General features: G+C 56.4%; 7 protein-coding genes across 7 annotated transcripts, besides 21 other annotated features; 4 read left to right on the plus strand and 3 right to left on the minus strand.

Moving 5' to 3' along the window:
* The first annotated feature begins 1,693 nt into the window (after positions 1–1,693).
* Positions 1,694–1,734: a tandem repeat.
* Positions 1,735–1,955: 221 nt separating this feature from the next.
* Positions 1,956–4,120, minus strand: EKO05_0001756 (uncharacterized protein; the record flags this gene model as incomplete). The annotated part of the gene is made up of 2 exons (XM_038937173.1): positions 1,956–3,864; positions 3,918–4,120. The coding sequence occupies 2 exons, from the start codon at positions 4,118–4,120 to the stop codon at positions 1,956–1,958; spliced, it is 2,112 nt and encodes a 703-aa protein (XP_038802507.1).
* A 32-nt stretch (positions 4,121–4,152) lies between these two features.
* Positions 4,153–4,205: a tandem repeat.
* A 469-nt stretch (positions 4,206–4,674) lies between these two features.
* Positions 4,675–4,922: a tandem repeat.
* Positions 4,923–4,934: 12 nt separating this feature from the next.
* Positions 4,935–4,972: a tandem repeat.
* An 88-nt stretch (positions 4,973–5,060) lies between these two features.
* Positions 5,061–5,095: a tandem repeat.
* Positions 5,096–5,179: 84 nt separating this feature from the next.
* Positions 5,180–5,228: a tandem repeat.
* Positions 5,229–5,417: 189 nt separating this feature from the next.
* Positions 5,418–5,468: a tandem repeat.
* Positions 5,469–5,530: 62 nt separating this feature from the next.
* On the plus strand, positions 5,531–8,884 carry EKO05_0001757 (Non-specific serine/threonine protein kinase; the record flags this gene model as incomplete). Its single annotated transcript, XM_038937649.1, has 3 exons — positions 5,531–6,124; positions 6,208–6,835; positions 6,885–8,884. 3 exons carry the CDS (start codon positions 5,531–5,533, stop codon positions 8,882–8,884), a joined length of 3,222 nt encoding a protein of 1,073 aa, XP_038802509.1.
* Positions 5,658–5,693: a tandem repeat.
* Positions 5,740–5,799: a tandem repeat.
* A 657-nt stretch (positions 8,885–9,541) lies between the features above and the next one.
* Positions 9,542–10,864, plus strand: EKO05_0001758 (RNA-binding protein, CCR4-NOT complex subunit Rcd1; the record flags this gene model as incomplete). Its single annotated transcript, XM_038937149.1, has 4 exons — positions 9,542–10,001; positions 10,051–10,206; positions 10,253–10,628; positions 10,681–10,864. The coding sequence occupies 4 exons, from the start codon at positions 9,542–9,544 to the stop codon at positions 10,862–10,864; spliced, it is 1,176 nt and encodes a 391-aa protein (XP_038802510.1).
* Positions 9,568–9,600: a tandem repeat.
* Positions 9,671–9,718: a tandem repeat.
* Positions 9,719–9,744: a tandem repeat.
* Positions 9,745–9,760: a tandem repeat.
* A 708-nt stretch (positions 10,865–11,572) lies between the features above and the next one.
* Positions 11,573–12,329, plus strand: EKO05_0001759 (60S ribosomal protein L10A; the record flags this gene model as incomplete). The annotated part of the gene is made up of 3 exons (XM_038937454.1): positions 11,573–11,756; positions 11,807–11,886; positions 11,940–12,329. 3 exons carry the CDS (start codon positions 11,573–11,575, stop codon positions 12,327–12,329), a joined length of 654 nt encoding a protein of 217 aa, XP_038802511.1.
* Positions 12,330–12,995: 666 nt separating this feature from the next.
* Positions 12,996–13,030: a tandem repeat.
* A 286-nt stretch (positions 13,031–13,316) lies between these two features.
* Positions 13,317–13,351: a tandem repeat.
* Positions 13,352–13,512: 161 nt separating this feature from the next.
* On the minus strand, positions 13,513–14,526 carry EKO05_0001760 (uncharacterized protein; the record flags this gene model as incomplete). The annotated part of the gene is made up of 3 exons (XM_059635745.1): positions 13,513–13,911; positions 14,007–14,401; positions 14,460–14,526. The coding sequence occupies 3 exons, from the start codon at positions 14,524–14,526 to the stop codon at positions 13,513–13,515; spliced, it is 861 nt and encodes a 286-aa protein (XP_059491728.1).
* A 9-nt stretch (positions 14,527–14,535) lies between these two features.
* Positions 14,536–14,564: a tandem repeat.
* A 270-nt stretch (positions 14,565–14,834) lies between these two features.
* Positions 14,835–17,795, plus strand: EKO05_0001761 (uncharacterized protein; the record flags this gene model as incomplete). The annotated part of the gene is made up of 4 exons (XM_059635746.1): positions 14,835–15,040; positions 15,104–16,402; positions 16,453–16,987; positions 17,034–17,795. 4 exons carry the CDS (start codon positions 14,835–14,837, stop codon positions 17,793–17,795), a joined length of 2,802 nt encoding a protein of 933 aa, XP_059491729.1.
* Positions 14,921–14,967: a tandem repeat.
* Positions 17,796–17,987: 192 nt separating the features above from the next.
* Positions 17,988–18,047: a tandem repeat.
* Positions 18,048–18,332: 285 nt separating this feature from the next.
* Positions 18,333–18,570: a tandem repeat.
* Positions 18,571–19,146: 576 nt separating this feature from the next.
* Positions 19,147–19,205: a tandem repeat.
* A 2,148-nt stretch (positions 19,206–21,353) lies between these two features.
* On the minus strand, positions 21,354–22,308 carry EKO05_0001762 (uncharacterized protein; the record flags this gene model as incomplete). Its single annotated transcript, XM_038937418.2, has 4 exons — positions 21,354–21,568; positions 21,718–21,795; positions 21,850–21,924; positions 22,041–22,308. The coding sequence occupies 4 exons, from the start codon at positions 22,306–22,308 to the stop codon at positions 21,354–21,356; spliced, it is 636 nt and encodes a 211-aa protein (XP_038802516.2).
* Positions 22,003–22,024: a tandem repeat.
* Positions 22,309–22,375: the final 67 nt, after the last annotated feature.

The raw sequence follows: 22,375 nt of genomic DNA on the forward strand, positions 1-22,375 counted from the left end.
TTCGAACACGTTCCTGCTGCTTTCGTAGTCCTATACGGCCGTTCGAAGAGAGCTGAAACATACCACGCTACGAACGCAAGACGTAGCCAACCGATAGGTTGCCAAGCTGAGTAAACCAGAGAACATGAACTCTCTCCGGAAGTACATGCAAGGAATACCGGGGAGACATTGGTATCCTGCTGTAATTTCTGTGATAAACCATGACTGTTGGCTTGGTACCTGCAGTTATGCAAAGTCAGCTCCATCCACCGATTGCTGCGTATGGAAGACCACGAATGGTACATCGCACTGAAAACCTCGGTCGGGAAATTGACAGAACAGAGGTCACGAATATCCCGACAGTACCCACCAGATAAACCATCACGAAAGTCCTGAACAGAATTAGCCCTTTTCGGAAAGATGGCAACACATTGGAAGATGCACACCAACCCAGCAACTACTTATGGGAAGAAAAAAAGTCCAAAACTGTTATGATAGGCGACAAACTGTTGGGTTTTTCGAGACAGATGAATCATAGGTTTAGCGAGTTTGAGGTCCTAGATCACGGATCGAGCTACATGCAAGCTCAAGAAGGTTACACAAACTGAGATGTAGGTGTGCACCTGTTCACGATTGTCACTGCAGCAACATACTGCCTGGATCGTAGGACCTGCAAGGTGCCCGAGCCTTGGCCAATAGATGCTAGCAGCACATATTGTGTGAATCAGCCTGGGCCAAAGCATTAGTTCACACCTTACACCAAGTCCAGCCTGCTTACCTATCAGGCCACGGTAGGTGAAACATCGTGCTGTTTTTACAGCAGCTACATGGATCGGGCTGGAGCCTCGATAAGTCTCCTACACACATGTCCAATCTGTCCTTTTCATGCGCTATATACCGGTATAAGCCTTCGCAGGCTCCTCTATGTTTGGACTGCGCGAGTTTCGCGACTAGGCTGAGGCATGTTGTCTCGGTGGCAAGCGAGGCTGTGCACAATGGTGGAGGGATACATATGGGTGGTCGCACATACATATGGTGGTGCAGCTTGTACGTATATAGAGCTGACTGCTCGTGCAACTCGCTTTCGATTCTCAACTTTCGATCACATACACCCATTGGGCGATACAACACGAGCCAACACTTCCCTCGCAGATGACGACCAAGGAAACTCGAGAGGAGAAACTAGTGACATGGGCGAATCCCTCAGTCGATGAAATCCAGAGCTCGGACTGCTGGAAGGCTCGCTCCAGCTCCAGCTGGACTCCAGTGACCTGAATAAGCGGGCGCATCTCAGAACAACACATTGAAGTCAACCAGATCGAACACCACCCCACAAAGCCCAATGTGAAAAACAAAATCGCTCAAACCAACCCCCCCAAACCCCAGCATTTCAAACCGCCATCCTTTCCGCGTCTTCCATCTTCAACCAGGAAGACGTATAGTCACCGACCCCAACCCCATCCCCCATCAGATCCAACCCCGACCGAGCCTCCCCGCACACAACGAAGAATTCCCCTTCCTCAAAAAAAATAGACTCCCTCAACCTCCAGCGCCAGGTGAGTGCCTCTGACGTCGGAAGAACGTCTCGCATCCTCCAGGTAGCGAAATTTCGCGCACGACCGGGTTTTGACTACACGATCGTAACCTGCAACTGCAACCCTGCCCATCGCATAACCTACAGCATGAGAGCATCCCACCTAAACACCAGTCCATCAGTAGTAGTAGTAGTAGTAGTAGTAGTAGTAGTAGTAGTAGGAAGGAGGTAAAACACCACACTGCTCCACCCAGACACTAAAAGGTTAGTGTAGGCCGGTTCAATGCATACGGGGGTGTTTCACAAGGGGGTTGGCGAAGTATGGGTGGACTTGCTCTTGTATCTCATGTTGTATTGAATTCCGTAACATTATAGATCAAACAATTGACCGTGTCGACGAGTTGTGACGGAAGAGGAAGATCAGGCCAAGTGCCACATGTCACTACTCGTCCACCTCATCATCGTCCCCGAATATAGCTTTGAATACATCCTCCGAGGCACGCTCCTTGGCCAGCGCCTCGTTCTGCTCCACATCCACCGTTGCATGCTCGGTAGCTTGCGAGACGGGGGCAGGCGCAGCGTCGTGAGCTGCTGGGCCCATCCAAGCAGGGCGCTGCAGCGCCGGACCGTTGGTCAGAACCTCGTGTAGCATCTTGTCCATGGCCGATTTTGACACTACTTCTTCCGTCTTTGCTTTGAACCCGTCGTCGCCTCCAGCATCGGCGCCGTGGGGTATATCAGGCGGCGGCTTGACGTTGAAGCGCTTGCACAGCAGCCGAGACGGGTGGAAGGGAAAGCTGGTTCTGGTCATGGCGCCGTACATGCCCATTTTCGCAGCCTGTTCTGCAGGGTCCTCGGGTTTCTTTGCTGGCTGCCGCACGAGCGTCTCGTCCGTACTGGCACTCGTACTGCCGCCCATTGTTGACGAAGAGGACGAAGTAAACCGAGATGCCATGATACCAGTGGTTGGTTTAAAGACCTGAGCGGCGTGCGCAAACTCTTGCAGCTCCTTGACCCAGTCAGACGTTGAAACACTACCGCGTCGCTCTGGCAGGTCGTCTTTTAACCCTGCACGCAGCTCAAGAAAACCAACATATCTCGCACGCTTCTGCAGATCTTCTGCATACGGCATCCATCCCGTGGCGCCTTTGGCCAGCGCAGCAGCAGCAGTGCTCTTATCCAAGGCTGGCACAAGGCTCCAGAGATCCTTTGGCTGCACCCTGGCTGCCGGCACGTGGCCCTCTGGCCCCGACTCTCCACGGCCTTGGGGGAGATCAGCCTTGCCAGAGAGCCCTGCAAGGCGATCTCGCGCGTCTTTGGGAATGAAGTCAAAGATGGACTTGCCAGGCAGCTGTTTTTCTCCGAGGAGCGCAGATCGAGCTTTGGCGTCCAATGTAGAGGCTTTGGCGGCATCCGTGACCGACTGGTATTGTTGCGTGTTTGCGTTGGGCGAGGTGGTTTTTGTGGACTTCCAGCCATCAGGAATCTTGGGCGGCGGGTACTTTGGCCTGCTGGTAAGTTCGGCGATATCAGCAGCGAGGACAAAGCCTGCCAAGGGAGGCCTTCCGTCCATGGATGCTCGATTGAGCAAGGTCAGCGCCTTCATCGACGCCTTCTTCGAGACGAACACTGGCCCTGCACTGGCTCCCGCTTTTGCAAACTTGCTGGGTTTCTTCGCCTTTTTGTCCTTGCCAATGGTCTTGTTGAAGGTGATCTTTGGGCCAAGCTCGTAGGGATCGTCGTCGTCAGAACCAGTGTCGTTCAGCACACCGACGCCAAACGAAGACTTGTTGGTTGCAGGCTTATTGACGGCGGGTGGCTTTCTTGAGCTTTTGGTGAAGTGAAAGTCCAGCGATGGGCCTTGGTCTGCCTTCTTCTCCTCTACCACGGCTAAGCGAGCTTCTGACTGATAGCCCAAGCCTTTTCGACGCACTTCCTCTCGCGGGATCGGCATAGCTCGCGTATCCTCCGGGGCGAACGTATAGCTGGTCGTATCTTCGGCAGCAGCTGTACCCTCTTCCAGGCAAGCTGTGCGACTGATTTTCCGGCCAATGCCCTGGTCGCGCCTCCAGCCCATCTTTTGGGCCAATTTCACCCCCATGGTCTCTTCCTGACTGGCAAAGAGGCCGAAGAAGCTGTGGTTGCCAGGGACCTCAGCACCAGCTATGCCAGCAAAGTTCTGGGCTGTCTCCAGGTGGCGTGTTTCTGCAGCAGCAGCCAGGTCCTCGTCGTCCATGAAGTCTTCTGCGCGCTGGGCTGGTGCTGGGGCTTGGTCTTTGTTGCGGCTCGAGCGCGAGGACACAAATGTCTTGGGCGTCCATCCTTCCTTGGATCCAACTGAGTTGAAGTATCTTAGCATAGTCAAGAAGTCTTGCGTTCGGCCAGAGTTGGCTCTGAGGCTTACCCTGCACTGAAGCCTCCGGTGAATGCGCCGTGCAGCCTCCTGCGGCCTCGGTCGTCCGTCACGGTCTGCTTCCACACAGGCACGAAGTCCCCGTCGTCTTTGTCGTCCGGCAGCTCGGTGCCGAGAGAGACATGGGTCAAGCCTGGGCGAGCACGCTTGTGTGCGTCTGGAGGGGAGGTCGGGCGCGGTCGTTTGTATGCCATGTTGGGTGTTGGGTGTTGGGTTGAAGGTGAAGGTGGATGTGGATGTGGATGTGCAGGTGGAGGGGATGTGATGTGATGGGATGTGTGGTGATGTGATGTCTACGCGGCAAAAGTTGCCCTGCATGTGACTGAGCACCGGCTGGAAAGGAATGCGGGCACAGAGCTCGGAGATCACGCAGGCCGGGTGTGGCTGCTGCGTGCCGTGTGCAAAGACGTCCTGTCGTGTGCGCGCGTTCCACACGGCTCCTCAAGAATCCATCTGGGCACACTCGAAGCTGGAGGCGTGGAGCTGGAGGAGCGGTTCCTGACCATCATCGTCTTGCATGGCCAGTTCCTGTTGCGTGTTAGCGCCACAGCAAGGTTGCTTGTTAGCGCCACAGTAAGAGTGGGCCGCGATGATGTAGGTGTAGGCCAACAGGGGCCGACTATCGAAGGGCTGTTGGTGGAAACTGGAAAGCGTCGGTTGCTCAGTGCAAGGACCCTGAGGATCAGCAGAGCTATTTGCGGCGAGCGCGAGCTGGCGTTTGTCTTGATGGCGACGATGGTTGCACACTACAGAGGACAGAGGACAGGGGACAGGGGACAGGGGACAGGGGACAGGGGGCAGGGGACAGAGGACAGAAGACAGAAGACAGAGGACAGAAGACAGAAGACAGAGGACAGAAGACAGAAGACAGAGGACAGAAGACAGAAGACAGAGGACAGAAGACAGAAGACAGAGGACAGAAGACAGAAGACAGAGGACAGAAGACAGAAGACAGAGGACAGAAGACAGAAGACAGAGGACAGAGGACAGAGAACAACAGGCCTGTGAGACACTCGTCATTCGACATTCGACATTCGACGTTGGACGCAGGCTTCGTTGCTGTGTTGCCCCACGACGCTGGGCCGCAGGACGCTTGTGGTGCCTCTACCGCATGGGTGGAGCTAGCTACGGCGCGCTGCTGCTGCTGCTGCTGCTGCTTCTGCTTGCTGGGAGCCATCGTGCCAGCCTCCAACACGGGCTCAGGCTCCAAGACACGAGATATCGCGCACTGCGCATCTTGGTCTGCGTGGATTCTGCTTGCCTGCCTGCCTGCCTGCCTGCCTGCCCGCCCGCCTGCGTGCCGCCCACTGCTGCCATTGTGCGTCGTGTGCTCTGTGCCCTCCCGCTGCTATTCCTGGCCAGCGCGCATTCGCCCTTCGTCTGCCAGAGCTGCCCTGTCTGCATCGAAACCGCAATCGCAATCAGCAAACGGCCCCTAATCCGCGCACGCCTCGCCCAGCCAAGCCCCTCCGCGCGCCCCTCGGCGAGCCTGTCTGCCGTTCTGCAGTCGTCTCTCCGTCTGTGTTTGCGCCTGCGTCTCCGCCGTCGCTCGCACCGCTCGCCGTCGCCCGTTCCCAGGGCGCCCGCTGCCCTTGCGCGCCGCCATGTCAGCTGCAGCCCCAACGTCGCCCGCCGTTGTCCGCAACACGTCGACCGCGCGACGGCCGCCGCCGCAACAGCAGCAACCACACATCGACCGCCTCGCCCGCTCGCAGAGCACCACCGCCCGGCCCAGCGCCAGTGCCAGCGCCAGTGCCAGTGCCAGTGGATCCTCGCAGCCCCCACAGTCCTCGCAGCCTCCACAGCCCTCGCAGCACCCTTCGCACCCTTCGCACCCTTCGCACCCCTCGCACCCCTCGCACCCTTCGCACCCCCCGCACCCCCCGCACCCCCAGCACCTCCAAGACGTCGCCGCCTACTCCCCCTCGCGCCACAGCGAATCGCGCGAGCCCCCGCCCCAGCGCACCGACTCGAGCAGGCGCCATTCGCGCTATGCTTCAGACGCCTCGACCGTCAGCGCCATGCCCACCAACGGCGTAGCCCCCGACCACCCCAGGTCCTCCCAGCCCCTGCCCACGGCCAAGCGCAGGACCACCATCACCGCACCGAGCACGGGAACATGGGCCCTCGGCAAGACCATCGGCGCTGGCAGCATGGGCAAGGTCAAGCTGGCCAAGCACAACGAGAACGGCGAGCAGGTACGTACGCTTCTCTCGCCCGTCTCCTCCTCTTGTCGCGCCCGACGCGCTACGCGACAGCCGCTCTTGCTAACCCAGCCCAGGTCGCCGTCAAGATCGTCCCCCGCCTGTCCCAGGACCAGCACCAGAGCGCCGCCGACCGCGAGCGGGCCGACCACTCCAAGGAGGTCCGCACCGCTCGAGAGGCCGCCATCGTCAGTCTGCTCAACCACCCCTACATCTGCGGCATGCGAGACGTGGTGCGCACAAACTACCACTGGTACATGCTCTTCGAGTATGTCAACGGCGGCCAGATGCTCGACTACATCATCTCCCACGGTCGTCTCAAGGAGAAGCAGGCCCGCAAGTTTGCCCGTCAGATCGCCAGCGCCCTCGACTACTGCCACAGGAACAGCATCGTCCACCGCGACCTGAAGATTGAGAACATCCTCATCAGCAAGACGGGTGACATCAAGATCATCGACTTTGGCTTGAGCAACCTGTTCTCGCCCCGGAGCCAGCTCAAGACCTTCTGCGGCAGTCTGTACTTCGCCGCGCCCGAGCTGCTGCAGGCGAAGCAGTACACCGGGCCCGAGGTCGATGTCTGGAGTTTCGGCATCGTCCTCTACGTCCTGGTCTGCGGCAAGGTGCCCTTCGACGACCAGAGCATGCCGCAGCTGCATGCCAAGATCAAGAAGGGACATGTCGATTACCCCCCGTGGCTGTCTGCAGGTACCGCGCACCGTCGCCCATGTTCTGGCTGCTGGCTAACGAGATACAGAGTGTCGAAACCTCATCCACCGCATGCTGCAGACAGACCCCGCACAACGCATGACGCTCTCGGAGATCATGAACCACCCATGGCTGACCAAAGGATTCAACAGCCCACCGGAAAACTACCTGCCTCACCGCGAGCCTCTGCAGCTACCGCTCGACACGGAGATTGTCGAGAAGATGACCGGCTTCGATTTTGGCACCTCCGAGTACATCACCACGCAGCTGACCAACGTCATACAATCGGAAGAATACCAGCGCACCGTGCGCCTAGCCGCACGGAGGACTACGGCGCAAACACCAGAGGCCGAGAGGAAGCGCGGCATGTTTGACTTCTACAAGCGACGCAACTCCATCTCAAGCCGGGAGCAGCTGACGGCCTCTTCATCAGAGGAGGTGTCACGCGGCCTGGACCCTGTCAACGCCTACAGCCCCCTCCTCTCAGTCTACTACCTGGTCCGGGAGAAGAGAGACCGCGAGCGAGCTGAAGAGAACCCAGGGGCAGTAGCTATGCCTCAAAGTCCAGGTGAGAAGCCGCTGAAGATGCCTGACCTTCCTGCCCCACCGCCAGCATACACAAACGCCGCCACCTACGAGATGGCAGGCGAGAAGCCTACCGGGGGAAGATCACGACCCAGGGCAAGGACGCACGGCGAAGACGAGGTGACGGACAGCTTGAAGAGACTGGACCTCCACAAGCCCCCCGGCTCCGTTTCACCAGCTGTACTCTCTCCACCCGTGGTGGAACACAAGAAGGAGGGCGCCGTGGGAGGGTTGTTGCGACGCTTCAGTACGCGCAAATACCGAAACCATGAGAGAGGTCAGACCGACGTGCCGCCTACGCCACCTCCTCCCGCTGTTGCGATATCGAGCCCTCCAGAACCGCCCCCGCCTCAGCCACCGGCGACTGTGCCGAGAAAGAGCTTCAGCATCCGCAGGCCCCGCGATAGGGACACGGGCTCTTCGTCCCAGCTGCCCTCCAGCACCACAAATCAACCGGAGCTGCTGTCCCCCCCAGGCAGCACAACCACCGCTTCACGGAAATTCAAGGCTCTTGGACGCTCGACCAGTGTCAACTCGGCTGATTTCCGTCGTCGTCTCAGCCGACGCGGCAGGTCATCCGAGAACACAAACGATCGTGAACCTCCGCCAACCAGTGGGTCGGACAGGTCAGACCTCAGCGGTCAGCAGCCTCGACCCAGCTACGATGCTGGAGCCGACGACATCACAACAAGCCCCCGCAAGAACCACGCATCTCGCGCCAAGTCTTTGGGTCATGCGCGAAGAGAGAGCATCCAGGCCCGACGAGCAAAGCGGGAGCAAGCTAGGGAGTCGGATGTACCGGAAGAGACGGATGCCGAACTCGCCGAGTCTGCAGCTGAGGCTGAAGAGACAAGAAGTCCCGACGCTGTGAAGCCTGTGTTCCTCAAGGGCCTTTTCAGCGTCTCGACGACCAGCAGCAAGCCCGTTTCCTTCATACAAGACGACCTGATCCGTGTGCTTCACCAGTTCGGAGTCACTTTCCAGCCTATCAAAGGCGGGTTCAAGTGTCGACATGCTCCCAGCATCGACCTTGGCAAGGTCCCCGACATGCCTACTTCCCCCCCGAGTGGCAGCCAGAGACGGAAGATTAGCTTTGGGGGGTTGATCGGCGCCGACCGTGACAGAGAGCGAGAGGAGTTCCGGGAGCAGAACCGCAACCCTCCGACGCCAAAGTCACGATCCCGGCCCTCTCCAGTGGATCGCAGCTACACCAACACGGACGAGTCCGACGATAGCGAAGACAGGGAGGACCGGCCACCTCGCTCGGGCCGCGCGCTGGCTGCTGGCGAAACCACGACACACGTGCAGAACGATGTTGGCGAGAGCATGGCTCTTGTTTTTGAGATTTTGATCGTCAAGGTGCCGCTGCTGCAACTGCACGGCTTGCAGTTCAAGAAGGTGGACGGCGGAACATGGCAATACAAGAACATGGCCCAGGCAATCCTGGAGGAGCTACGGTTGTAAATGACGGATTTCGAGCACGGCGTTTGGCATGGTTTGCTATTTAGCATCGATATGAGGGAGATTTGGGTCGCCGTCAGCAGGTCCATGCGAGGATTGTGCACGAAGTGAGCGCACTTTGTGTAAAGCCTATTGTAGAGAAGCATTCGATGGATCCTGACTGTGCCTTTTCTCTTGTCGCGCAACAAGCCTTTTCTCACGTGTAGGCTGGTCGCAAGTGCAGGTCGCAAGTGCAGTGGCCGCCGTAGGTCTGTCCGATGTCTGGCGGCGCCTTTTACTCAGGGCCGCCGTACGTCTGTCCGATGTCTGGCGGCGCCTTTTACTCAGGGCCACCGTACGTCTGTCCGATGTCTGGCGGCGCCTTTTACTGCAGGGCCTCCCTCGCCTATGGGCTCAGTTGATCGGGGCGGCCGTCGATCGCCGTGAAGCTCGAGCTCCCGCACTCGGTCGCCAAGAATACGTGGGGGAGCCGCGAACCTCCTCTCTCGAGGACTGCCCGAACACTCGCATCCCCGCCCCATTCACCGCTCTTCCCCCACCACGTCAGGCACCAGCGTCACCTGATCACGTATTGATCGTATCCATCGATCGCGCGTATTCCCACCACAACACCGAACCCAAACCCAGCGACCGCAGCGACCGCAGCGACCGCAGCGACAGATGCAGCAAATGCAACACCTCTTCACGCAGCAGCAGCAGCAGCAGCAGCAGCAGCAGCACTACCCGAGCGAGTGGTCGCAGGGTCACCACCAGCACCCCAACCACCATGTAGCTCAGCACGGCCAGCTCCAGGCGCAGGCACAGGCGGCGCAGGCGCAGGCGCAAGCTCAAGCACAGGCCGCCGCCGCCGCCGCAGCCGCAGCGCAGGCCCAGCAGCAGCACTACCAACGGATCGCAGGCAACAACGGAAACGCCGTCTCTGGTAACGGCATTGTGCCCCGCGGCCCCGCCAACGACATGCAGGCCAACACGGAGATCGGCATGACGGAGGAGAACAGACGCGTGCTCGACTGGATCGCGCAGCTCATGAAGCCAGCCACGCGCGAATCAGCCCTGCTCGAGCTGAGCAAGAAGCGCGAGCAGGTACCCGAGCTGGCCCTGATACTCTGGCATTCCTTCGGTACGCAGGACGCCTTCACCCGAGACTCCCTGGTAGCTAACAGCCGCAGGCGTCATGGCCTCCCTCCTGCAGGAGATCATCTCCGTCTACCCTCTGCTCAACCCTTCCCAGCTGACTGCCGCCGCCTCGAACCGCGTATGCAACGCGCTCGCGCTCCTCCAATGCGTGGCTTCTCACACCGAGACCCGTGGCCTCTTCCTGAGCGGTAGGCGCTGCCTTGCATCCGAGTGACTCGACTGACGGAATCCCAGCACACATCCCTCTCTTCCTGTACCCATTCCTGAACACCACGTCCAAATCGCGCCCGTTCGAGTACCTCCGTTTGACGTCGCTCGGCGTGATCGGCGCCCTCGTTAAGAACGACTCTTCCGAAGTCATCAACTTCCTCCTGACGACCGAGATCATCCCCCTTTGCCTCCGCATCATGGAGACAGGCTCGGAGCTGAGCAAGACTGTCGCCATCTTCATTGTTCAGAAGATCCTGCTCGACGACATCGGTCTCGCGTACATTTGCCAGACGTACGAGCGCTTCTACGCAGTCGGCACTGTGCTTAGCAACATGGTCAACCAACTCGTCGAGCAGCAGACAGTCCGTCTCCTCAAGCACGTTGTCCGTTGTTTCTTACGGTAAGTCACCTCCCCGCTGACAGCCTGCTTCCTTCACGATTGACGTATCTAGTCTGAGCGACAACGCTCGTGCTCGCGAGGCTCTACGCCAATGTCTCCCCGAGCCCCTCCGGGACGCGACGTTCTCGTCGGTCCTCCGTGACGATGCGGCTACCAAACGCTGTCTCGCGCAACTGCTGATCAACCTCTCTGACAACGTGGTGGACGCCGCCAACAACCAGCAGCTCTTGCACTAGGCGTTTTGAGCAGCCGGGACTGACGTCACATCACCTCTGGGCACCATCCAGTCTGGAAACTCTCACCTTGATTTCTGTGTAATTTACAGGCCTCGGCCTTCGACTTCATTCAGCGTGGCAGCATGCATAGGGGGCGGTTCGGGTACCTATCCTTTCGACCTGGACAGGCTACGGTTCTGGCGTTGGGATCTTTCTGATGCGATACCCGTGGGAACGTTGTCCAAGACAGCTTCACCCAGCATCTTATCATCTTTTACGGGACGACTCATGGCGAGGAGTTATGGGCATTGCGTGGCGTGAATTCTGTGCGTGATTTGGCTTGGGACAAGAGCAAAATGTATACTATTTGGGCAGCTTCGGTTAGCTGGAGCAATGCAGGGAATGTGCTTCTTCTACGATTTGGATTTTGGCTGCTGAATGGACTAGGTAATGCTCACAGTTTCAAAATCCAAAGACTGCAAGAGTGCCATCCTATCGGCCGCGCCTCAGGGTTCGTGTGGATTGTATCGAATCGATTGCTCGAGCCTCGATCGTAACAGAGCACTCCATTGGGTGATGCGAATGGCCAATCAAAGCCTAGCGCGCAGTGGTAAGCGAAAGCTCCGTCGCACCTGTGGCATTTCGCCGCCGCCCCGCCGACTCTTTTCTTCTTCAACCACCACACCAGAGCCACCAAAGGAACCATCCCTTGGGAGACATTCAGCCAACATGTCGAAAATCTCTGTCGCCGGCGTTCGTTCGAACGTCAAGGAGCTCCTTGAGTACTCCAACGAGACCAAGAAGAGGAACTTCCTCGAGACCGTCGAGCTCCAGATCGGCCTCAAGAACTACGACCCCCAGCGTGACAAGCGTTTCTCTGGAACCGTCAAGCTCCCCACCGTTCCCCGTCCTCGTAAGTCGCGCGCACCCAGTACCGCAGGAGCAGCGGCTGACAGTTCCCAGGTATGGCCATCTGCGTCCTCGGTGACCAGCACGATATCGATCGTGCCAAGCACCACGGCGTCGATGCCATGTCCACCGACGTAAGCACACTCCAACGCCACATCGCGCACGAGCACGACTGACACACCAGCAGGACTTGAAGAAGCTCAACAAGAACAAGAAGCTCATCAAGAAGCTCGCACGCAAGTACGATGCTTTCATGGCTTCCGACGCCCTGATCAAGCAGATCCCCCGTCTCTTGGGTCCTGGTCTGTCCAAGGCCGGAAAGTTCCCCACTCCCGTCTCTCACGCTGAGGACCTCGCCAACAAGATGACCGAGGTCAAGTCCACCATCAAGTTCCAGCTGAAGAAGGTTCTCTGCATGGGTGTCGCCGTCGGCAACGTCGGCATGACCGAGGACGAGCTGATCGGCAACACCATGTTGGCCATCAACTACCTCGTCTCCCTGCTGAAGAAGGGCTGGCAGAACGTGGGCTCCTTGACCATCAAGGCCACCATGAGCCCCCCCAAGCGCCTGTACTAGAGCGTAGTCGCCTGGGTTGCTGGGTCCGTCCAGGCGGGCTGCGCCGAGCTGTCGCGAGACGGCTTGCTGTGGTCACGATCTAGCGGAATCTCAATCTCGAAGGAATGAAGGATGGCAGTAATGTAGCTTTGAATGGCATACGTGAACCCGTCATGCAAACTTTACCTCCATGCACGTTGTAGTTGTGATGATTGATGTTGAAGCTGCCGTAATGCAGCCAGTCACGGGCGTTGTAACCACAACATCTGATGGTACTTCCCACACGCTCAAGAGCACAGCGAAGCCCACCGTCCCAGTGCCCTCGCCAGCCCCGCCAGCCCCGCCAGCCTCACAGCAAAAGCCACGAGTGGACCACAGCAAAAAAAAAAAAGCCCCCCCCCCCCCCAAAAAAGGCTTCCTGCCAAGCCTTCCGGCCCGTGCACCCGTGCCCTCGCCAGTATAAAGTCCCTCTCCCCCCCGTCCCCCTTTCGCGTTCCTCCTACATCAGTAGGTAACTTACCAAAGTTACTTTACACCGTGGCTCCGCGCAAGCGGCTTGCTGAGGGTTATCCCGTTTCTCCTGTGGATAGTCCTCCGTTCCCGGCCCCGTAGATGAAAACGCAACCGTTCTTCCTACCAACTGCTGTCCGTGAAAAGATGGATTGGAGTTGTGGGATGGTTGAGACATTTCTTTATCTTCTTTTGTTTTCTTTTCTTCTTCTGCCTTGCTACTACGAGGGCGAGGTGGTGTAGGAGAGGCTTTGCGCTTTGGTGAGGTGGTATTCAGAGAGACGCAGTGTGCGGTGGCTATCATTGAGTTTGCGGCGTTGCTCGCTGCGCTTGAGGATGGTGGTGTTGCTGGTGTGGGCCATTTATTTATTTATTTATTCCCTCCCTCCGAGTCTGGGTGCTTTTCGGCGATGAGCGAGAGTGCGGATTCATACATGGACCGGCACACGCTGCACGGTTCGCTGCGACCGTGTCCCGCACGCTATGCGCAATGGCGACGCTGCTGCTGCTGGTGTTTGTTGCAGCGCTGCTGCGTCCGAAGCAGATTCGCGGTCTTGTAGGCTTGTCGTGGTGCGCGTGGGCACGAGTTGCACGCGGCGGGTCTGGGAACCTGTGGCAGCCTGTGGCAGCCTGTGGTCTGGATTGAGTTGAGTGTGGGTATTGTGTTGTGGATTGTGTACATGGAAGATGAAATCTACTGATCAGATGAGATGAAATGCTCCTGCAACGCCAACATGCATGCGCTCATCACCATGTTCAGATGCAAACACGCTGCTAACTCGATTGCCTCTACTGCTTCGACTTCCTCTGCTGCCTCGACTTCCTCTGCTGCCTCGACTTCCTCTGCTGCCTCGACTTCCTCTACTGCTTCGACTTCTTCTACTTCCTCTACTGCCTCGACCTCTTCGACTGCCTCGACTGCCTCTACTTCCTCTACTGCCTCGACTTCTTCTGCTGCCTCGACTGCCTCGACTTCTTCTGCTGCCTCGACTGCCTCGACTTCCTCTACTGCCTCGACTTCCTCTACTGCCTCTACTGCCTCGACTTCCTCTACTGCCTCTACTGCCTCTACTTCCTCTACTGCCTCGACTGCCTCCACGCGTCAAAGGCCTGGTCTGCCCCGACATGCTCGCTTCCACATCTATCCGCTATCAGCCCCCACGTGCGCATCCTGATAATCTTCTCCACCGCCCTCTCATTCCGCATCAGCGCAGCCAGACTCTCCGTCCTGGCCTCCTGCGGAAAGTAGCGGGCGGAGTACGGGTCTAAGCGCTCATCCACGACGCGCTCGCGCGCCTTGACATGCTCGACCTGCCTCGGCACGCTATCCGGGTCGTCCGGGTCCGGGCTCGTGGCCACGGCTGCGCAGTAGTCCAGGACATGAGAGCGCACGGCCCAGCTGGGGAAGAGCACGCGCTGCTTGAAGTCGTCGCAGTGGGCCGGCGGTGTCGAGCGCGCGGGCACGGCGAGCTGGCGCGTCGACGTCGACGAGGGGTCGAAGCCGCGCTGGGCGGGCGTGAGCAGGGCGTTGAGGTTCTGCGTGATGGAGTCGTCGATTGTGCTTCGTGATAGGCGGAGGAAGTCTGCTCATGGGGCTTGCATTAGTTAGTGAGCGGCTTTGAACGGCGGGCGCTGGCTGACCTCTCAGGGCGGTTTGGTTGAAGCAGAACTGTGGCGTGAGGCGTGGCGCGGGCGAGGGTTGCGACATGTTGGGTGGGGAGGATGGGGAGGAGGAGGGAGGAGGAGCTGTTTTCCACAAGAACTTGGCCAGGGCGGTGTATTCTTCACGGGACCATCTGTGGCTCTGCACGGGGTATTGTATGTGTTGGTTGCAGGCGGCGGTATTCTATTGAATCTATTCTATCCTGTTAGCTGACATGGTCCGATGCACATGCACATGCACCATCTCGGAGTGATGTCAGCACTCGCCGCGGCCTGGCGCACGTCCCGACGCGTCTCACCGACGCGCCTGGTCGCGTTTGCCGCCTGATTCGGTGTGCGCCGTCCAGACAGAGCATGCCCGCACGCTTCAGCGCTCCCAGCTGCACAACGCTCCCATATCGCCTGGCCGCTCGCACCCTTCAGTCAACTCGACCGCAATTGCTCTCTGCTGCCACTCTCTGCCGCCATCAGCCTCGCCGCTCGCCGCCGTGCAGCCTGTCCGCTATGCCGCCCAAGCAGGCCACTCTGGGGTACGTCAAGTCTTCCCAGACCACACTCGGGTGCGGCGACGATCACCAATTGCACGGCGCCTGCCGACTGTGGAGCTGACGTGCGCATTGCAGGAAGTTCTTCGGCAAGAACGGCGCCCCCGCGCAACAGCAGTCGAAGCTGTCCTTCTCCACCAAGACGAAGACCGAGAAGAAAGATGCAGAGCCGAGAGGAGAACCCGGCTCCTCGCCCGCGGATCTGAAGATGGAGTCTGGCCAAGCGGCAGAGGCAAGCGTGGAGGTCGACGGTGCGCCTGTGGAGGCTGGAAAGAAGAGGCAGGTCAAGGAGGAAGAGGAAGACTCGGAGGACGAGCCCCCCACAAAGCGACAGCGACGGAGACCTGCGAAGGAGACCGAGTCCAACAAGACCAAACCAGCCCCGAAGAAAGGCGAAAAGCCAGCCGCAACACCAAAGAAACCGGCCGCCGCCTCGAAGCCTGTGAAGGAAGAAGTCGAAGACGAGGAGGAGGAAGTGCCAGAACCAAAGAAGGCTGTGAAGGGCAAGAAAGAGGCGCAAAAGTCGCCGACACCGGTGGCGGAGGACGACGCCATGTCAGACGCGAAGGACGAGGACGGCGTGCTCAGCTCAGGTGAAGAGCCCGAGGAAGTCAAGACAAAGGCTCGCAAAAAGATCCAGACAACACTCACGTCCAACACAAAAGACTTGTTTCCCGACTGGAAACCCGGCGAGCCTGTGCCCTACGCTGCGCTCTGCACCACATTCTCGAAAATCGAAATGACAACGAAGCGACTCGAGATTTTGGCGCACTGCTCGCTCTTCCTGCGCCAGGTAATGCGCTTGACACCTTCAGACCTCCTGCCTACGGTCATGCTCATGATCAACAAGCTGGCTGCCGACTATGCTGGCATCGAACTCGGAATCGGCGAGTCACTCATCATGAAAGCCGTTTCCGAGAGCACTGGACGGAGCTTACAACACATCAAGAGCGACCAACAGGAAATTGGAGATCTTGGTCTGGTTGCAGCGAAGAGCCGGTCAAAGCAGCCTACCATGTTCAAGCCCAAGCCTTTGACAGTGGCGGGCGTTCACAAGGGCTTGATGGCCATCGCGACCACCACCGAAGGCCAGGGTGCCCAAGGGCGGAAGGTGGACGGCATCAAGAAGCTTCTCTCGGCAGCGGACGCGCACAACGCAGGCAAGCACGTCGATATCGAGGAGAACAAGGGCGGTGCCAGTGAAGCAAAGTTCATCGTTCGTACGCTGGAGGGCAAGCTCCGACTAGGACTTGCGGAGAAGACGGTCGTAGTCGCTCTTGCACAGGCGGTCAAGTTTCATGAGATGTCACAAAATGGCAAGACTCCGTCGACGGCAGACTTGGCTGAGGCTGAGTCCACGCTGAAGACTGTCTACAGGTACACAATGCAGCCTCTCGTCGCCTGCATTCAAACTGACAACAACACAGTGAACTTCCCAGCTACGAAGTCATCGTTCCAGCAATGCTCGAGCACGGCCTCTCCAACTTGCGCGACAACTGCAGATTGCAACCCGGCGTACCGCTGAAGCCTATGCTCGCGAAACCAACAAAGTCGATTACCGAAGTGCTCGATCGTTTCGAGGGCAAAGATTTCACTTGTGAGTACAAGTACGATGGCGAGCGTGCACAGATACATTTCGTTGCGCACGATGCAGATATGGAGATGGCGACAGCGGCTCCTTCTGCGGGTAAGAGCGACCGCGGAGTATCCAACATCTTCTCTCGAAATTCAGAAGACTTGTCCAAGAAGTATCCAGACATTCTTGCCAAGCTTCCTACCTGGGTCCATGAAGGGACGAAGAGCTTCGTCCTCGACTGCGAAACAGTTGCGTGGGATATGGTCGAGAAGAAAGTCCTGCCCTTCCAGCAGCTGATGACACGGAAGCGAAAGGACGTCAAGGTCGAGGATGTGAAGGTCAAGGTCTGCGTGTTCGCCTTTGATATCCTCTATCTCAATGGCGAGGTACGTTGCCCCTATCTTGCTTACAAGCGCGTGCTAACAAATCCAGGCTCTTGTCACCAAATCCTTCCGCAAGCGCCGCGAAGCACTGAACAGCGCATTCGTTCCCGTTGAAGGCGAGTTCGCCCTCGCAAAGTTCGGCGACACAAACGACCTCGACACCATCCAGACGCTGCTTGAAGACTCGGTGAAAGAAGGCTGCGAAGGCCTCATGGTCAAGATGCTCGACGGGCCGGAATCCTACTACGAGCCCTCGAAGCGCTCGCAAAACTGGCTCAAGGTCAAGAAAGACTACCTTGCCGGCGTTGGCGACTCGCTCGATCTGGTTGTCCTAGGTGCCTACTACGGAAAAGGGAAACGCACAAGCTGGTACGGTGCCTTCTTGCTGGCATGCTACAATCCCAACACGGAGAAGTACGAAACCGTGTGCAACATCGGAACAGGCTTTTCAGAAGCCATACTGGAGCAGTTCCACAAGCAACTCTCCACCATCGTCATCGAACGCCCCAAGCCCTTCTACACACACAGCGCCGGCAACAAGGACCAGCCGGATGTGTGGTTCGAGCCGCGGCACGTGTGGGAAGTCAAAACAGCCGACCTGACACTGTCCCCGCGGTACAAGGCTGCCGCTGCAGAAGTCGGGGGTGGAGGCAAGGGTGTTTCCCTGAGGTTTCCCCGGTTCATCAAAGAGCGAGACGATAAGAAACCGGACCAGGCGTCCAGCGCGAGGATGATTGCCGAGATGTACCAGAGGCAGGAGAGCGTGGGGAAGAACAAGGGGCCGAGTGCCGATGATGATTTCGAATACTAAACAGATAGACCATAGTCGGGAGCTTGGCTCCTCGCTAGCCCTACCGTGCGAGTCTCTTGTAATGACGACTCGATACCCGTTTACATTGATTCCCTCAACTCTTCGTCGCAAGACACTAGGATACCTAGGACTCCTTCTTCTTCAACTCTGCAACTGTCCATTTCCACCCTTACAACACACTACTCGCTAATCTCGCGCCCCGTCCTACCCCTCCCGTCTAGTCCAGTCACCTGTCATTCCCATCCACGTCCCAAGCGAAGCCGCCCCTCCAAAAAAAGAAAAAAAAAAGAGAAAGAAAAAAGATAAAGAAAAAAGAGAAAGAAAAAAGATGAAGAAAAAAGAAAAGAGAAAGCCAGCCACGAATCATCCACAGCTGAAATGAACAATACAGCGCGTCTTCCCGCTGGTTTCTGGATCGCGCACTCGTGGCTCGCTTCCTGTCTCTGTTTGTATTGTGCGCTCGCTGTTGCTTCTTGGGTGGGAGGAGGTGTGTGATGTCCTGGTTATCTGTGTGTTTTGTGGTGGGGGTTGTTTTGGTCTTGTTCTTCTTGTTCTTCTTGTTCTTCTTGTTCTTCTTGTTCTTCTTGTTCTTCTTGTTCTTCTTCTTCTTCTTCTTCTTCTTCTTCTTCTTCTTCTTCTTCTTCTTCTTCTTCTTCTTCTTCTTCTTCTTCTTCTTCTTCTTCTTCTTCTTCTTCTTCTTCTTCTTCTTCTTCTTCTTCTTCTTCTTCTTCTTCTTCTTCTTCTTCTTCTTCTTCTTCTTCTTCTTCTTCTTCTTACACCACACCCCTTTCCGCCTCCCGAGCATCTGGAAGCTTGTCTTTTTACTACTTCTACAGCTTAGATGGAGATTGGGGTTGGGGCTGTGAGGGCTTGTACTCCAAGTCTTGTAGAAACTAGACTTATTGCGTCTTGTTGTCTAGTGAGTTTTGTTTTTGCACGGATAGAGGTCTGCGATAGTGCTGAGTTCTGGCAGGTTTATGGAACATATTCGCGTTGTTTTCCACGTATGAATATGCTGGGGCGGGTAGGTTGAGAGATTCAGAAGTCTGATGGCAAGGAGCCGCTCAGCTGATAACATAGAGTGTATGAGTGAAGACTGGGCGAGTCTTGTCTGGGGGTTGTGGGGAAGCTGGTTGTGGACTCGTGGGCTTGCCAGTTTTTGGGTCGGTGGGAGTGTCGTTTTTTGCTTCCTCCACCGTGTCTGGATTATGTATCTCAACTTCCCTTCCCGTATGCAGTTTTCTTCACCTTTGTTTCTTCCTCCTCGTGTATATCGCATACTATGTTCCCTGTAACCTTCCTCCGCTGTTCCCATCTGCATGCCCCATCTGCATCTCATTCTACAAAAATACCTCCTTATCCGTCTACCCTTTTTCCACCTCATCCTCCTCCTCCTCCAACTCCTCGTCCACTTTCTTTTGTACCCGCAGCGGAAGCTTCCCATATCTGTCCCTCCCCTCCCTCATAATCTGCGTGCACTTGACCAGACACATGACACAGCCCAATCCCGCGCTATCAGGAACCGAGATGATGATGTACTCGGGCACGCAGCCTCCAAGCCGCGCCTTAATCTCCTCGAACACCTCGTCCGCGGGTGCCAGCTTCGCTAGGAAGAAGCGAAAGTCCCACGGAGAGACGCGTAGGTTGTTGACGATGTCGACAGGGAGGATGATCAGGTCTGCTGCGAGGTCTTTGATATCGGGCGGCAGCTTTTGGAGCTCCCTCAGTATATCGAACGGGACGCTGGCGCGCTCGCCTTTGTAGTCGGTGAGGTTGGAATATCTGTTTCTTGTCGTGGCCGGGAACGTTCTCTCGCTCATAATTGTGGAGGGGTTGGGGCTAGGAATGCATTGCCGGAGCGTGGCTGTGGTGGTGCTGAGGGTGTGAGACGGTCAAGGGCAGCCGAGGCATGTCTGCGTGAAGTTCTGTTTGGGCGAAGATTTGGTTTTGACCATGGATGGGTAGTTCTTGGTTGCGTTGGCAATATGCAATTACCTCTTGCATATTAATCGCGACTTCGACATCTCCAACAGCATTTGTGAAAATTCACTACCTCTGCCCAGGTACCCTCGGCAAGCGTCTGCTCTCCGTAAACCATTTCGATTGTCGCAGTATCCCCGGATAGGCATCTTCACCGCCAACGTGATTCGCTAGCCAAGCGCGCAAAGTAATGCCCTTGTCCAGCGCATTCGAGGCGGAATAGGTTAGGTTGAACCAAAAGCTGAGAACCCGATCACACTCGAGCCGAGAGAAAGTGCCGCTCGCTGGCGACAGATTTCCAGCTACCGATCATACAGCTGCCCCTATTCCGCCGCATGTAAGTCGTCCCTAGTCGCTTAATCAACATGATCCCCTTAAGCCCACCGTGTGCGAACTCCCCACCTTTTGCAAGCTGAGCGTTAAAAAAACCACAACCATCGGACTTTTCAGCTAATCCTGTCAAACAGACAAGACTTACCACTCGCTTGAATCTTGAGATGTGGTCTTTGGTAAAGGTGCTGTTAGTCTGCAAAATTCGAAACGTCCAGATTGATCCGAGTACGACGTTTGTGTGGCGTGCGAGTGCATACACGACATCTGTGAGGGTTGGTGCTCGATATATTGTCTGGTAGCTCCGAACCCGCTCATGAAGTCTGTAATCAATGATTTGATGAGTGCGGTGTACTTGAAGAAATCATCAGTCGCCATGTCCGCATCCAAGAAAGGTGATTGGAAGTTGTTAAGGTTTACTTCTTGTTCATCGGAAGCCAACCTCATTTTGCTGATTGAGCCATCTCCACGATTGTACCTTCAGGTAGCATTGTACGCATAGAGGTCCACACCACCACAGTTTAGAATTCCTGGTGGAAGGGGTCCAAACCTAGGGTTGTCGATTTCCTGCAAAACGTCTTCGTGGTAGATGGTAGGTCCAACCCTGGCTCTGATTGACTTGTACGCAAACATAAAGCTTACACTGATAGGATCCACAAGTGCTGTTTGAAGCCGTGTAGTCATAGCCTTCATTTGCTTAAATGAAGCTCGTTGCACGTACCTACTCAGCATCAGCACTGGACGTTAGACATGTGTAGGTAGCGAGGCTAGCGTTGTAAGGCGCTATGACTGGATTCTATAGCAAAGTGGAAGACGCTCTGCTAGGAAAAGAGGATCGTTGACAATACTAGTTGCAGTTACCAATGCGCCAATAAACGCAAAAGACCTATCGACGGGTAAGTAGAAGCTCATCAGTGATCAAGCATCCATGTGCGGACTTGAATGATGTGAGAACAGAAGCTTCAAGCTCTCATACAGGCCACTTGCCACACTGCGCTTAGCGTCGTGAATCCAGACAATGCTGTTTCTTCGTAAATTTTGCACGAAACCTGGCCTAGATGCGGAGTTGCCAAACATCGAAAGGTATGATCTTTGACCTTCTGTCCAGCCTCCAACAGCTTGCAGAACCCAACAATGCAGGAAAGCGATGGTTCCCAACAGGTCTGCTTTTCAAGTTCCCAGTCCCAACAGACCAACAAACCCCCACGTGCTATGGGGAACTGATCGCGTTCTCTTGAACTCATCATGTTACAATTTCGGGCTACTCTCACCCAATTTCCTGATCTCCTGCCTAAGCACCTGTCGCATCTCGCCCGCTATCTGGGCCCCCTCTTCATCATCCAGATCATCGCGCTGCCCTCTCCCAAACATGGTCCAGCTCTTGTTCTTGATCTCTGGCATCGTCGCTGGCCGTGGTATTATGTGGAAGTGTACGTGTGGTACGACCTGGGCCGCTCTCGCTCCTAAGGTAGGATGAGCAAACATACTTGAATTAATGTGTGAACGCTCTGATGGCCACTGTGTCGTTCAAGCGCCGAGAGAACACAGCGGTAGATTGAGAGAAAACTTGTTCCTGATGTAAGAGGTGAGTTTCGACGAAACTATCACTCACCGTTGTTTTGTACAATGTTGTAATCGGTTACACCTGTAACCTTCGCTACAGTCCTCGCTAGCAGCGGTAACCAAAAGCCTATTACCAATCAGCTTTTTACATCAAACAAACGACCCTGCCTTTTGAACTTACCCATTTCACGACTTTCCCGCGCCTCCATATCCGCAACCTTGACTTTATGCTTCCTCGTCGTGACTAAAAGATGCCCTGTCCGCCGTCAGATCCCCCATCTCTAACACAGATCTCCTCTTCCACTATTCCACGCCCGTCCCATCTCCTCGCATCAAAAAAAAAAAAAAAAAAAAAAGGGAAGCAAAACTCACCCCTAGTCATAGGCAAGATATCCAAAAACGCAACAACATCCCGCGCCCGCACCACGACGAACGAACTCGGACTTGTCTTCTCAACCCCACACTCTTCCTCTTCGGGAACCGCATCCCTCAACACCTCCGCCTCGCTCCTCCTCTTCTTCCAAAGCCCATGCGATTCCCTGTTGCCGTCGTTGCTGTCGACATGTGTGTCAGGATACGCACCCACAATGGCACAGAACGGACAGGCGTCAGCCGGGTAGCGCAGATCCGTCTCTTGCATGTTCAGCTAGCTCTTCTTCAGACTTTGCATCTCACAAAAAGCAAAAAGGATAGATCCTGGGAAAAGT

The sequence above is a fragment of the Ascochyta rabiei genome, chromosome 2, assembly GCF_004011695.2.
Source record: "Ascochyta rabiei chromosome 2, complete sequence".
Classification (NCBI taxonomy): Eukaryota; Fungi; Ascomycota; class Dothideomycetes; order Pleosporales; family Didymellaceae; genus Ascochyta; species Ascochyta rabiei.